At 51.0% G+C, this 15,656-nt stretch overlaps 1 protein-coding gene across 6 annotated transcripts in view; it reads right to left on the bottom strand.

Annotated features, from left to right (window-relative positions):
* LOC105495419 (signal induced proliferation associated 1 like 3) overlaps positions 1 to 15,656 on the bottom strand; it is a 310,011-nt gene that overhangs the window by 65,945 nt on the left and 228,410 nt on the right. For all 6 annotated transcript variants that reach the window (XM_071087643.1, XM_071087648.1, XM_071087644.1 and 3 more), the window contains 2 exons: positions 5,096 to 5,347; positions 3,485 to 3,622 (listed from right to left, as the gene is read on the bottom strand). In XM_071087643.1, the coding sequence (XP_070943744.1) occupies positions 3,485 to 3,622; positions 5,096 to 5,347 (390 nt within the window). The remainder of the gene's footprint in view (positions 1 to 3,484; positions 3,623 to 5,095; positions 5,348 to 15,656) is intronic.

Genomic DNA, 15,656 nt, shown 5'->3' with positions numbered 1-15,656 from the left:
AAGACAACCTCTGAAGCATACGTGCATCCAATTTCTTTTATCTAACATTCATCATGAAATAACAACAATTAAAGAAGACAGGCTGGGTGGGGTGGCTCACGCCTGTAGCACTTTGGGACGTCCAGCTGGGAGGATGGCTTGAGGCAAGGACTTCAAGACCAGTCTCAGCAACACAGTGAGACCTTGTCTCTATGAAAGAAAAGAAAAATTGGCTGGGTGTGGTGGTGCATGCCTGCAGTCCTAGCTACTTGCAAGGCTGAGATGGGGGGACTGCTTGTACCCAGGAGAGTGAGGCTTCAGTGAGCTATGATCGTGCCATTGCACTCCAGCCTGGCTGACAGAGTGAGACTGTGTGTGCAAAAAAAAAAAAAAAAAAAAGAGCCTCAGAACAGATGAATGGTGAATGCCAGGGGTTAGGCATAGGGGGAGGAGATGGGTGTGGCTGTAAAAGGATAGCATGAGGCACCCCGTGATGGTTACACAAGACTTCACATGTGATAAAATTGTGCAGAGCTATAGACACACACACACACACAAATGAGTGCATGCATAACTGGTGAATTCCGAATAAGCTGCAGGCCTGTACCCATGTGAACCTCCTGCTTTGATATTGCGTTATAACCATACAAGATGTTAACAATAGGGGAGGCTGCGTGAAGGGTTCAGGCTCACAAGACTTTCTCCCTGTATGTTTTTTTTTTTTTGAGATGGAGTTTTTGCTCTTGTTGCCCAGGCTAGAGTGCAGTGGCACAATCTTGGCTCACTGCAACCTCCACCTAGCTGGTTCAAGCAATTCTCTCACCTCAGTTTCCTGAGTAGCTGGGATTACAGGCGCGTGCCACCACACCCAGCTAATTTTTTTGTATTTTTAGTAGACATGGGGTTTCATCATGTTGGCCAGGCTGGTCTTGAACTCCTGACCTCAGATGATCCACCCGCCTTGGCCTCCCAAAGTGCAGGGATTACAGGCATGAGCCACTGTGCCCGGCCACTTGTATGTCTTTTTTTGGCAACTTCCTGTGACTCAATAATTATTACAAAATAATAAGTTAACAGAAAATATAAAGGGAGATACCAAGATTTTAGGGGAAAAACAAAAACAAAAACAAAACAGTTCCCAAGAGCTTTTGGTAACACCACTGCCAGCACCTTTGTTACTGGCAAGTTGCACCAACTGCCATTACCAACCTCAGCCCCTGCTGTCGCCTGGGTGCCCCCACACCCCGTGTCCCACACATACCAGATTCCTCTCTGATTCTCCCATGTTAATCTTGCTTGTTCATGTCTGTGGCCTTTGCTCTGTTTGGAATGACTTTTTCTCTCCTCTCTGTGGCAAACTCCTATTGGTCCCTCAAAATTTTGTTCAGATGTCACCTCCTCCAGGCAGCCAGCCTAGACCTCCAGGGCTGGGCTATGTTCCCTCTTCCTCTATTAGAGTGCTCATCAGAGTGCACGTGGTTTTTACCATCCTCTCCATCACGATCAGCAAGGGCTGACTACAGAACCCTCTCGTAACTGAGTATTTCAGATACTCCTCCTGGCATGCGAGAACACTCTTGAGACCTTTGCTGAATGAAAGCTGAACGGTGGCCACTAGAAGAAGAAACAGTGGGTATGTCTCCCCAGTTGAACAAGAGGCTTAGAATCTAACAACGGATGAGTGTGGTGACTCTCAGAGAATGGTCCCTGGTGCAGCACCCCGAACCTACCAGGTCAGAAATTCGGGGCTCAGGCCCAGTAATCTGTATTTTAACAAGTCCTCCTCTGGATGATTCCAATGCCTGCTAAAGACTGAGAACTACTGGTTTGGTGGCCTGATTCCTTGTCTTAAGGTAGGTGGTTTCATTTTTAACAAACCTGCTTACTCTATCCTTTCATCCAATATATACCAAAGATCAGCCATGTGTCGAACTCTGTACTATGTGATGGGAGGTCTTGAACAGCACGCTTACGCTCTCTTTCTCGCTCTCTTACAGGTGCATACACTGCACGTACGCAAGCACGCACACTCTTAGCTGGCTAATAAAGATGGAGAGTGCTCAAGGCCATGGTCAGGAAATACACAGGGAATTGGGGGGCAGCGCCTTGCCTCAAGAGGGAGCTCCAGAGAAGCGTTCTGGAGAGGGACACAGAAGCTCGAGTTGGTAGGACAGGGGGAGTGTGGGTGAGGAGTGTGAAGCACATTCAGGCCAAGGAAGGAATACCATCAAGGCTCTGAAATGCAGACAGTCCCCCTAGGAAGCTGGGAGTGGCTGGTGTGGCTGACGTGTGGCACTGCACAAGACTCGCAGGGTGCCAGGTGCCTTGGTGGCCACAGGGAGGGGCCAAAGCTGTGTCCGGAGGGCTCTGGGAGTGGTGAGAGGGTTTGGAGCAGGGGACAGGCATGTTCAGATATAGAAGGATCTGGCCGGGCGCGGGGGCTCACACTTGTAATCCCAGCACTTTGCGAAGCTGAGGCGGGCGGATCACTTGAGGTCAGGAGTTTGAGACCAGTCTGGCCAACATGGTGAAACTCTGTCTCTATAAAAATACAAAAATTAGCTGGGTGTGGTGTCGGGAGCCTGTAGTCCCAGCTACTCAGGGGGCTGAGGCAGGAGAATCACTTGAACCTGGGAGGCAGAGGTTGCAGTCAGCCAAGATCATGCCACTGTACTCTAGACTGGGCAACAGAGCGGTCTCAAAAAAAAAAAAAAAAAAAAAAAGACACAGAAAGATCCCTCTGGCTGTTAAGTGGAGGGTTGACCAGAGGAGGTGAGATGAAGGCTGGAAGCCCACTGTGGTGGCCTGGGCAAGAAAGCAGGGAAAGGAGGTGGGATGGGTGACAGAGATGCTCAGGAGGAGGACCACTGCAGGGAGAAGGAGGAAGGGGACATTCACAGGATGAGGCCCACGGCTCAGGCCCAAGGACTGGGATTGATGTGGCTGCCCCAGGGACCTGGGGGCGGAGGAAGAACAGAGGGCACGAGGGCTGAAGGCAGCTGGGGAATAAGCTCAGCCGGAGCCAGAACCTGAAGGGCCTTGAATGCCAAGTTTATCCTGAGGACACTGGGGAGTCATGGAGGGTTTGGGGAGATCTCTCAGGCTGCCAGGTTGCAGATGGACACAAGCGGGCAGAACTGAAGCCTGAAAGATCTCGAAAACTGGGTAATGCTGGCAGCCGGGTCCTAGGGACTTAGGGCTGGAGAGAGTTAGATGCGTGGCCGTGCTGGATGGTGGATGCTCTTCCTCGACAGGTGTCAAGAGAACAGCAACCACAATTCTGCTGCAAGGAAAGCCAACGATGGGTCCTGCCCAGCCCGGCCCAGTTTCGCTCCAAAACATGAGACATAACCACCCCATGGGGCTGGGTCCTCTGAGGACCTTCAGGGGTCCAGAAACACCATAAAATGGCAAATAGAATTGTGGGGGTGTGCATTTCCTGGGGAAGAAGGAGCCACAGTTTTCATCAGATCCCTTAACATGAAAAGAATGGAGAGAGGCTGACCTTTCTGGGGATGGCTTGTATCTCACGTAGGTGGCCGAGCCGGGGGTGGAGAAGCTCCCAGAAGGCTGTCGGTAGGGAGGGACTCTGTCGGCCCCTGCTGGTGATACTGTGTAAGGGGTTTCTGGGAAGCTGACAGGCCTGGAAGGAGACAAGGGGAGGAAGGAGGCAGAGGGTGAGTGGGAGGGTACCCCTGCCCTGGGAGGATGGACAGACAGATGGACAGACGGACGGACGGACAGACAGACCTTTCCCCTGCCCAGCCACATCCCTTCTGCTGTCCACTGCTCAGGATGAAGGGTAGGATGCTGAGCACAGGGTGAGAGAAGCTGGGATGCCCCTGGGTCCCCTCTGCCCGGATCCACTGCGGCTGCCCCCAACCCACAGCTTTTGCAGGCTGCCCAAGACCGTTCTCGCCTCTGGCCCCCCGGGGACGAGATGTCCCTCTGCAAGTTGGATTCCTTCATTTTTTTGGACAATTTTCTTTTTATCTTTTAATATATAATATCTTCAAAAGAGTATCTATAAGTTATATTTGTCATCATCATAAAACGAACTCCCTTAAGGTACCACCCAACCCGGGACTAGAACGGCGGTGATAACATCTATCCGTGGGCTTCCCCACTTCCATTTCCCTGCCTCCTCCAGGAAGAAATCACTGTCCTAAATTTTGTGCTTATCAGTCCCTTCACCTTAAAAATAACAGAGATTTTTTTTTTTTTTTTTTTTTTTTTGAGACAGAGTCTTGCTCTGTCGCCCATGCTGGAGTGCAGTGGCCAGATCTCAGCTCACTGCAAGCTCCGCTTCCCGGGTTCACGTCATTCTCCTGCCTCAGCCTCCCGAGTAGCTGGGACTACAGGCGCCTGCCACCTCACCCGGCTAGTTTTTTGTATTTTTTAGTAGAGACGGGGTTTCACCGTGTTAGCCAGGATGGTCTCGATCTCCTGACCTTGTGATCTGCCCATCTCGGCCTCCCAAAGTGCTGGGATTACAGGCTTGAGCCACCGTGCCTGGCTTTTTTTTTTTTCCAGAGATAAGCCACTGCGCCCGGCTTTTTTTTTTTTTTTTCAGAGATGAGGTATTGCTCAGTCTGGGGTGCAGTGGTGCCATCACAGCTCACTGCAGCCTCCAACTCCTGGGCTCAAGCCATCCTCCCACCTCAGTCTCTTGGGTGGCTGAGACCACAGGTGTGCATCACGCCTGGCTAATTTTTAATAAATGTTTTTTATAGAGTCAGGGTTCCGCTATGTTGCCCAAGCTCTCTAACTCCTGGCCTCAAGTAATGCTCCTGCCTTGACCTCCCACAATGTTGGGATTACAGGCGTGAGCCACTGTGCCCAGCATAAAAAAGCAGAGCTTTAATTGTCTACTTAGTATAGTGAATTTCTAACTCAGATGCTGAGCTCCCCAGCACTGGGTCCCAAACAAGAGGCCCATGGTGAAAGCTGAAGGGAAGGAGGGAGGGAGGAACAAGGGAGACAGAAGGATAAGAAGGAAGGTCGAAAGCCTGAGGCGATGAAGAGGATGGAGGAAATAGTGCAGAGAGGGAGGGGCAGAGGACAGGTGTGGGCCGGTGGGGATTGGGAAGTGTTTGCCCCCGCTGCAGGTGCTTACCTCTTGCTGTGCAGTGGCTGGGACTCCCGAAAGGGGACAATGGAGGTCTGCTTCGGGGGCCGGCTCAGGGACTGGGCGTGGCCAGGGGTGGTTGGAGTGGCCCACTTGGAGGCTGGTAGAGAGTTATGGGATGCGGGCCCGCTCCACTGCCAGGGAGCATTGCTGCGGTATGGGGGCCGGCCCCCAGGAGTGATGCTTTCCTGCTCCGTCTTGGGCTCCGAGGTATTCATGTCATAGGTCTCCGGCCAACCCCTGGGGAGAAAAACTGCGTTATTCAGAAAGACCCCAGCCTACCAACATGTGGGCCTGCTGTCTAGGCTGGGTTCTCCTGGCCCAATGCAAACCGGGATGGCCTTTTTTTTTTTTTTTTTTTTTTTTTGAGACAGAATCTTGCTCTGTCATCCAGGCTGGAGTACAGTGGCACGATCTTGGCTCACTGCAACCTCTGCCTCCCGGGTTCAAGCGGGTTCCGGCTAATTTTTGTATTTTTAGTAGAGAAAGAGTTTCACCATGTTGGCCAGGCTGGTCTTGAACTCCTGACCTCAGGTGATCCACCTGCCTCGGCCTCCCAAAGTGCTGGGATTACAGGAGTGAGCCACTGCGCCTGGCTGGGGATGGTCTATTTTAAAATTCGAGTGAATACCCGTTAAAATGGTCTGAAACTTACCAGCTCAGAGTCTTCAACCAGGATGGGACCCAACACAGGGGCTCCGACTGCTCGGCCCCTTCCACCTCATCTTCTCCCCCCTCCTCCCACTCTCTCTGTTCCCTCCCCTCGCTTCTACCTGACCCAGACCACACGGCTGCCAGTGTCCTCCACAGACCTGCCTGGCCCCCCTTAGCGGTCCTCAGGGCCAGAAAGGCAGATGTCCTCAGAATCAAAGGACAGTAACTGCCTTGTTCCAAAGAATCTTAAAGGCAGCTGGAAGAGGAGCAGGTGACCTACTTTGCAGGGTGGTTTAAAAAAAAAAAAAAAAAAAAAGCCCTGAAATCCACAACCTTGAAATAGATGCAGAGAGGCCTATGACTCCCGCTAGACCAGGCTGGCACATGCACCGCGGTGCTCCTGGCTTGAGGTAGGGAGATCCACCGGCTGGGCTGGCATTCTTCACTGCCACTGCAGTGCCACACGGGAGGGGTCCCTGAGCTGTGCTCATGAAATCCACCTTCCGGCAGCTGTGAGAGCTGAGCTCAGAGGAGCCTTCAGCCTGGAAGCTCCCATGCGCCCATCAAGCTGATCCTCTGAGGGTCTCCCGAGTTCCCTGGAGCCACCTAGTTCATGGTCATCCAGCAAAAGGTCTGGTGGATATGGTGGTTCGGAGGCTGCTATGGTCTGGATGTGGGTTCCCCCAAAAGTCATGTGATGGAAACTTAACCCCCAATGCCACTGTTGGGAGGTGGGGCCTGGTGGGAGGAGCTTAGGGCAGAGCCCTCATGAATGGATGAATGCTGCTATAGAAAGGGCTTGCGGGAGTGGGCTCTCTCTCTCTTCCGCTCTTCTGCTGTGTTTGGACATGGCGTTCCTGTCCTCCAGAGGTCACAGGGTTCAAGGCACCATCATGGAAGCAGAAAGACCAGGCCCTATCCTGCCAGTGCCTGGATCTTGAACCTGCAGCCCCCAGAACTGTGAGAAATGTATTTCTGTTATCAGTTATCCGATCTCATGTACTCTGTCAAAGATGCACAAAACAGACTAAGACACAGGTGGATGCGCTCTGGCACCCAGGGCCTGACACACCGCACCCCTCGGTAGCACCATGGCTGGAACTGACCCTCGGCAGTGTCTGCTGGCTGTCTCTTTGGATTGGCAGCTGCCAATGTCTCACCAGGCACCAGGTGAGGAACAGTAACAATATGAATGTCTAACAGAGCCTGTAGACACGCCAGGCCTGGGCAGAGGTGGGGACGGGTACCATCACTGTCTCTGGGCAGTGCACACCTGCCATTCCTGCCTGCCTGGTGTCTCTCCCCTTACCCCCTCTCCTGATAACAGGTCTTTGTTAATACGGGCTCTGCGTGGGGCTGACCCCACTTCTTGGCTCCAGGTATGAGCATGTGACCCAGGTCTGACCAATCAAGTTTTCTCCAAGCCCCTACCCCAACACGATGACTAGCACAGAATTGTCCTGTGCTCTAGGCAGGGCCAACGAGAGATAATGAGCATCAGTTGTTTGTTCTTTTTGAGATGGAGTCTTGCTCTGTCACCAGGCTGGAGTGCAATGGTGAGATCTCGGCTCACTGCAATGATTCCTGTGCCTTAGCCTCCTGAGTAGCTAGGACTACAGGCACGTGCCACCACACCCAACTAATTTTTGTATTTTTAGTAGAAATGGCATTTGACACCCAGGCTGGTGTCGAATACCTGACCTCAAGTAATCCATCTTCCTTGGCCTCCCAAAGTGCTGGGATTACAGGCATGAGCCACCACACTAAGTCCTTTTTTTTTTTTTTTTTTTGAGATAGAGGTGGGTGGATCACCTGAGGTCAGGAGTTCAAGACCAGCCTGGCCAACATGGTGAAACCCCATCTCTACTAAAAAGACAAAAATTAGCCAGGCACGGTGGCATGTGCCTATAATCCCAGCTACTAGGGAGGCTGAGGCAGGAGGATCGCTTGAACCTGGGAGGCGGAGGTTGCAGTGAGCCAAGATCATGCCACTGCACTCCAGCCTGGACAACAGAGCAAGACTCCATCTCAAAAAAAAGAAAAAAAAAAAAATGAAGGCAGCATGCAGCATGGAGCAGTACAGGCTGCGGGGCCAGATGGCTGGTTCAGATTCTAGTCCCGTCATCACCTATATGGGTTTGGGTGAGGAATTCTCTTCTCAGAGCCCCAGTTTCCTAATCTGTAAGATGGGGCTGGCTGTGAGCATTCTCTGAGCGTTAGCAGAGTCTGCACGTACCAAGTGCTTAACAAATCAGAGCTGATGCGGTTGCCTACTCCGGCTGATTCTAAGGACAGTCTGCCTGCTTTTCCCACAAACAGAAGCAAAAGCCTCGCTTCCACTTTCTGAAATCCAGCCAAACCACCTTGGGGCTCTGGAAAAGATTCTGCCCCAGCTCCTCCCGGCTCTCGCCCTCCCCAGTGACCTGAAAATGACCATCATCTAAATCATCAAGAGCTCAGCAAATAATGAAGGTTCCTGGGCCTCACCCCAGATTACATGTAACAGAATCCCCACTGAGGCAGGGCCCAAGGATCTGCATTTGACTGAGCTGCCTGTGATGATGTTGATACACGGTAACATTTGAGAAGGCCTGCTTCATGTATTGATTAAAAAAAGATTTTTTTTTGAGATGAAGTCTTGCTCTGTCACCCTTGTTGGTGTGCAGTGGCACGGTCTTGGCTCACTGCAATCTCCACCTCCCGGGTTCAAGTGATTCTCCTGCCTCAGCCTCCTGAGTAGCTGGGATTACAGGCCCGCCACCACGCCTGGCTGATTTTTGTATTTTTAGTAGACACTGGGTTTCACCATGTTGTCTAGGCTGGTCTCGAACTCCTGATCTCAGGTGATTCACCTGCCTCGGCCTCCCAAAGTGTTCGGATTACAGGCATGAGCCACCACGTTGGACCCTTGAATTGTTTTTAAGGATTAAAATGACATAAGATGCATCCCTGTTTCCCACTCCCATCCTCCAGTTTCAACTACCAGAAGCAACCACTGCTCCCAGTTTCTTACGCATTCTTTCAGAAATACCTTATGCAGGAAAGCAAAATATTATTTAAAATAGTAACAAAGTCCAGGCACAGTGGCTCATGCCTATAATCCTAGTACTTTGGGAGGCTAGGGTGGAAGGATTACTTGAGCCTAGGAGTTTGAGATCAGCCTAGGCAACATAGGGAGGCCCTGTCTCTACAAAAAAATTAAAAAAAATTATCTGGGCATGGTGGCACATGCCTATGGTCTCAGCTACTTGGGAGACAGAGGAGGGAGGATCACTTGAGCCTGGCAGGTCAAGGATGCAGTGAGCCATGATCACACCACTGCATTCTAGCCTGGGCAACAGAGTGAGACTATCTCAAAAAAATTAAATAGGCCGGGCGCGGTGGCTCACGCCTGTAATCCCAGCACTTTGGGAGGCCGAGATGGGCGGATCACGAGGTCAGGAGATCGAGCCCGTCCTGGCTAAAATGGTGAAACCCCGTCTCTACTAAAAATACAAAAAAAAATTAACCGGCCATGGTGGCAGGCGCCTGTAATCCCAGCTACTCGGGAGGCTGAGGCAGGAGAATGGCGTGAACCTGGGGGGCGGAGCTTGCAGTGAGCTGAGATTGCGCCACTGCACTCCAGCCTGGGTGACAGAGCGAGACTCCGTCTCAAAAAAAAAATAAAAATAAAAATAAAAATAAAAAATAAATAAATAAATAAAATAAAATAGTAATACAAAGACTAGCACGTTATACCTCTGTATAGTATCTTGTTTTTTTTTTTTTCTATTCCCAATTAACAATATATCGGCCAGGTGCAGGGGCTGATGGCTGTAATCCCAGCACTTGGGGAGGCTGAGGCAGGTGGATCGCTTGAGGTCTAGAGTTTGAGACCAGCCTGGCCAACATGGAGAAATACCATCTCTACTAAAATACAAAAATTAGTTGGGTATGGTGGTGGGCTTTTGTAATCCCAGCCAGTTGGGAGGTTGAGGCAGGAGAATTGCTTGAACCCGGGAGGTGGAGGTTGCAGTGAGCTGAAATCGCACCACTGCACTCCAGCCTGGGCAAGGAGAGTGAAACCTCGTGTAGAAAAAAGAAGAAAAATGGTCGGGCGCGGTGGCTCACGCCTGTAATCCCAGCACTTTGGGAGGCCGGGACGGGCGGATCATGAGGTCAGGAGATCGAGACCATCCTGGCTAACACGGTGAAACCCCATCTCTACTAAAAAATACAAAAAACTAGCCGGGCGAGGTGGCAGGCGTCTGTAGTCCCAGCTACTCGGGAGGCCGAGGCAGGAGAATGGCGTAAACCCAGGAGGCGGACCTTGCAGTGAGCCGAGATTGATTGTGCCACTGCACTCCCGCCTGGGTGACAAAGCGAGACTCCGTCTCAAAAAAAAAAAAAAAAAAGAAGAAAAACAAAACAAAACATAACAAACAAAACTTCAGCCTTGTGGCCCAGGGGGTAGGAGGAAGACACTGTGTATTCTCCTCGGTGTCTGAGAGGGAAAGCATGGGGTTGGTGTGCAAGCCATGCAGCCTGGCTGGTGGCAGTGATGGCACTTCTGTCCCGTCCTCACTGCTCCCCTCAGCGTTCACTGCAACAGACATTTGAGCCAAGAGGCTGGAGAGAGCCCAGAGCCAGGGTTATCAGCCCTGCAAATGAGGTCAGCTACACACCTCTGCATTTGAAAAACAACAAAAACCACCCAAGTCCTGACCCACGCCCACCCCTGCAAATGGGAGATCCTGTTTCAGCAGCCGCCTTGCAAAGGGAGCAGGAGGGAAGGTCTTCCTCCCGAATAGGGCAGGGAGAATTCGTCTGTCTGGTTGTACTCTCCCTGGCCCTGTCTCCCCAAAGCTGGAGAACCGCACACTTTTCTTTGCGTTTCATTTGGCCCTACCTGCATGTTTGGGGTGACAGTCATGCAACGGGCGAGCTGGCTTATCGTGTGCACCCATGGGAGTGTGTGGAGAAGGATGCGTGTCCTTCCCCGAGAGGGGTAGTCACCAGGGCATTCGCCTGTGGGGTTATCTGGCCTTGACTTGCCCCTGCAGAGATGTGAGCAGGTGTGGCTGCGCTTTGGCTCCGGGCAGAGGAGGAAGGCGGCAGGGGAAGAGGGCTGGGAACGGGAGATACCTGGGGCGTGACTGGAGTCCTGAGGCTGAGCCATCGGGGGTGTGGGTAGGGGTGGCCACACCCTCAGGTTCAGGGTTTAGGCCTGCTCAGAACTGTCCCCCACCAAGTGAAGAGAGAGCAAGCACGACTCAGGAAAGTGAGGGTGGGGAAATCACTCGCATGCCCGCGTATTAACAGCTTGTGATGGCTTTCGGAGACCGCACAGTATAATGGAGACAGGCCAACCTGGATTTGAATTTTCTTTGCTGCTTACTAGCTGTGCAACACGGCAAAATGATTTGTTTGCCCTGGGCCTCGGTTTTCTCATCTATAAAGCAGAGATCACACCAGCCCTGGTGTGAGCCCAGCAAGGTCATCTGTGAATACAGTACTCATCGGCACCCCATCTTGTGTCCTCCTCTTGGCTCAATCTGCTGCAGCCATGCAGGCCCACTTTCTGGTCTGTCTCCGAGCCAAGGGCCTTTGCTCTCACCTTCGGGCCTTCCCAGACCACCCTGTCCAATGTGGGTTATGTGCCCTTTACAGTCCTCACATCCAGTACCTCAGCATCAGTGTCTCTCAAGCGCCTCCTATAGGCCAAGTACTGTCCCATTTTTTTTTTTTTTTTTTTTTTCCTGAAATGGAGTCTTACTCTGTCACCCAGGCTGGAGTGTAGTGGTGCAATCAGCTCACTGCAACCTCCGCCTCCTGGGTTCAAGTGATTCTCCTGCCTCAGTCTCCCGAGTAGCTGGGATTACAGGCGTGCGCCACCATGCCCGGCTAATTTTTGTATTTTTTGTAGATACAGGTTTCACCATATTGGCCAGGCTGGTCTCAAACTCCTGACCTTGTGATCCGCCTGCCTTGGCCTCCCAAAGTACTGGGATTACAGGCGTAAGCCACCGAGCGTGGTGTTTTTCTTTTTTTTTTTGAGAAAGCTTCAGTGCAGCGGTGTGATCATGGCTTACTGCAGTCTCAGCCTCCTACCTCATCCTGAGTAGCTGAGACTACATGCATGTGCCATCACACCTAGCTAATTTTTAAAAATTTGGGCTGGGTGTGGTAGCTCACACTGTAATCCCAGCACTTTGGGAGGTTGAGACGGGCGGATCACATGAGGTCAGGAGTTTGAGACCAGCCTGGCCAACATGGTGAAACCCTGTCTCTGCTAAAGATACAAAAATTAGCCGGGTGTGGTAGTGCATGCCTGTAGTCTCAGCTACTCAGGAGGATGAGGCAGAAGAATTGCTTGCACCCAGGAGGTGGAGCTTTCAGTGAGCTAAGATCATGCCACTGCACTGCAGTCTGGGCAACAAGAGTAAAACTCTGTCTCAAAAAAAAAAAAAAATTGTTGTAGTGGCGAGGTCTTGCTATGTTGCCTAGGCTGGTCTCAAACTGCTGGGCTCAAGTGATCCTCTGGCCTTGGCCTCCAAAAGTGCTGAGAGCCACCAGCACTCCACAGTCACAAGCCATTCACTGGGTCTGACCTGTCCTATGTGCTTTACAAGTTGGATCTCTTCAACTTCACAAACGCTCTTGTGGAAAGGACGTTATTGTCCTTGTTTTACAAATGAGGAAACCAGGCACAGGGTGGTGAGGCCACTTCCCTAGGGTTGCAGGTAACAAGGGGAAGAGCTGGGATTCAAACCTAGACAGCCTGCCTCACTGCAGAGCCTGCCTCCCCTGCTATGCTCTCCTGCCTCCCCACTCTGTGATCTGAAATCATCTCATTCATTTACTTGTTTACTGTTTGTCTCCCCTGACCCACTAGGGCCTCACTCCATGAGGCCAAGGCCTCGGCTGTCCTCCGTGCACTGCTTCCAGAGCTGGGAACATGGTGCATCTCTCTCATTGGTCATTTCTGGAGGTTGCTAGGGACCAACTCATTATTCTGAAAACTGTTTTTATCTTGCCTTCTCTGTACAAATTATACCACAGGGTAACTGAACGGTTACAGAAAGAAAGCTCTTTTTAGAAGCATTCCAACCAATACATGAAGAAAGAACGACAGAATGAAGATGGCACTCATCTGCAAGCTGTCATGAAATGATGGATCTAGGCAGTGCCTAGCAGTGGCTGCTTGGCTGTGAAACAGGGCTGAAGGGGACGTGTGGTGATGCTAGGTGCCACTGTCTGAAGCCTATGCTCGCCTTTAGTGTCACTTGCAGAGGGACACCAGGCACGCAGTGCCTTCTTGCAGATGCATACCTGGGAGTGCTGCGGCCGAAAGACATCACACTGGGGCCTGAGCAAGCTTCCATCTTTGACTCTAGTTTACAGAAAATACCAGTGGTGGAGCAACAGGCTAAAGAACACCATGGGGAGGCCGCCAGCTAAAGCCAGGAAGTGGGAAATTCCAAGGACAGGTGACCTGGTTTCTTTCCAAAATAAACTGCAAGGAAAAGGCGAGGCACAATGGCTCATGTCTGTAATCCCAGCAGTTTGGGAGGCTGTGGCGGCCAGATCACCTGAGGTCAGGAGTTCAAGACCAGCCTGGGAAGCATGGTGAAACCCCGTACCTATGAAAAACATGAAATTTAGCCAGGCATGGTGCTGCACGCCTGTAGTCCCAGCTAATCAGGAGGCTGACACAGGAGAATCACTTGAACCCAGGAGGCGGAGGTTGCAGTGAGCCGAGATTGTGCCACTGCACTCCAGCCTGGGTAACAGAGCGAGACTCTGTCTCAAAGGAAAAAAAAAAAGAGCCTTGAGAGATACATCAATCAAATACAATAGGAGAATTCTTTTTTTGTTGAGGCGGAGCTTCATTCTTGTTGCCCAGGCTAAGTACAATGGTGCAATCTCAGCTCACCACAACCTCTGCCTCCCGGATTCAAGCAATTCTCCTGCCTCAGCCTCCCGAGTAGCTAGGATTACAGGCATGCGCCACCACACCCAGCTAATTTTGTATTTTTAGTAGAGATAGTGTTTCTCCCTGTTGGTCAGGCTGGTCTTGAACTCCAGCTTGGTTCAGGCTGGTCTTGAACTCCCACTTGGTGATCCGCCTGTCTTGGCCTCCCAAAGTGCTGGGATTATAGGCGTGAGCCACCGTACCCTGCCTAATAGGAGAATTCTGATGAACAACTGTTAAAAAAAAAAAAAAAGAGATGAGGTCTCCCTCTGTTGCCCAGGCTGGAGTGCAGTGGCACAATCATGGCTTCCTGTCGCTTCAGCTTCCTGGGCTCAAGTGATCCTCCTACCTCAGCCTAAAAATAGCTGGGGTTACAACTGCACTATTTTTTTTTTCCTTTGGGCAGAGATGCAGACATGGGGGTCTCACTGTGTTGGCTAGGCTGGGTCTTGAACTCTTGGCCTCAAGTGATCTTCCCACCTCAGCCTCCCAAAGTGTTATGATTATAGGTGTGAATCCAGCCTAGATAGTTGACATTAAGAAATTACTGTTGGCTGGGCACAGTGGCTCACGTCTGTTAACCCCAGCACTTTGGGAGGCCGAGGCGGACGGATCATGAGGTCAAGAGATTGAGACCATCCTGGACAACATGGCAAAACCCCATGTCTACTAAAAATACAAAAATTAGCTGAGCATGGTGGCACGTGCTGGTAGTCCCAGCTACTTGGGAGGCTGAGGCAGGAGAATCGCTTGAACCTGGGAGGCAGAGGTTGCAGTAAGCCGAGATAGCGCCAATGCACTCCAGCCTGGCAATAGAGCGAGACTCCATCTCACAAAAAAAAAAAAAAGAAAGAAAGAAAAAGAAAATACTGTTAAGGCCAGGTGTGGTGGCTCAAGCCTGTAATCCCAGTACTTTGGGAGGCCCACACAGGCAGATCTCTTGAGGTCAGGAGTTGAGATCAGCCTGGCCAACATGGGGAAGCCCTGTCTCTACCAAAAAATACAAACATTAGCTGGGCATGGTGGCACATGTCTGTAGTTCCAGCCTCTCGAGAGGCTGAGGCAGGAGAATCGTTTGAACCGGGAGGTGGAGGTTGCACTGAGCCGAGATGGTGCCACTGCACTCCAGCCTGGGCAACAGAGTGAGACTCCATCTCAAAAAAAAAAAAAAAATTAATAAAATAAATAAATAAATAAAACACAAACAAACAAAAAACAAGAAATACATGAAATTACTGCTAAATTTGTTAGGTGTAATTTTTTAAAAAAGGTCTTTATTGTATAGAGGTACATTCCAGGATCTGGAATTGTTTTAGATAATCTAAGGTGACAGGTGAGGCAGGAAGAGGATATGGACATAATACAACAAAAAAACGAAAACCTGGCCGCATGTTGGTAAGTGCTCAGAGGGCCCAGTATACTTTTGTTCCCTGCAGTAGGATATTTCTTTTTATTTCTTTTTTTTCTTTTTTTTGAGACGGAGTCTCGCTCTCTCTCCTAGGCTGGAGTGCAGTGGCGCAATCTCGGCTCACTGCAACCTCCGCCTCCTAGGTTCGTGCCATTCTCCTGCCTCAACCTCCTGAGTAGCTGGGACTACAGGTGCCCACCACTACGCCCGGCTAATTTTTTGTATTTTTTAGTAGAGACGGGGTTTCACCATGTTAGCCAGGATGGTCTCGATCTCCCGACCTCGTGATCCGCCCGTCTCAGCCTCCCAGAGTGCTGGGATTACAGGCGTGAGCCACTGCGCCCAGCCTTATTTCTTTTTAATTTTGGTGGGTACATAGTAGGTGTATATATTTATAGGGTACATGATATGTTTTGATACTTGTAATACACTTTATGTTTGAGATGTTTCATTAAAAAATGAAACAGCCTGGGGAGGCTCAGCACTTTGGGAGGCTGAGGCAGGCAGATCACCTGAGGTCAGGAATTCAAGAC

This window comes from Macaca nemestrina, chromosome 20, assembly GCF_043159975.1.
Source record: "Macaca nemestrina isolate mMacNem1 chromosome 20, mMacNem.hap1, whole genome shotgun sequence".
Classification (NCBI taxonomy): Eukaryota; Metazoa; Chordata; class Mammalia; order Primates; family Cercopithecidae; genus Macaca; species Macaca nemestrina.
This window is presented reverse-complemented; position numbering and strand designations above follow the sequence as displayed.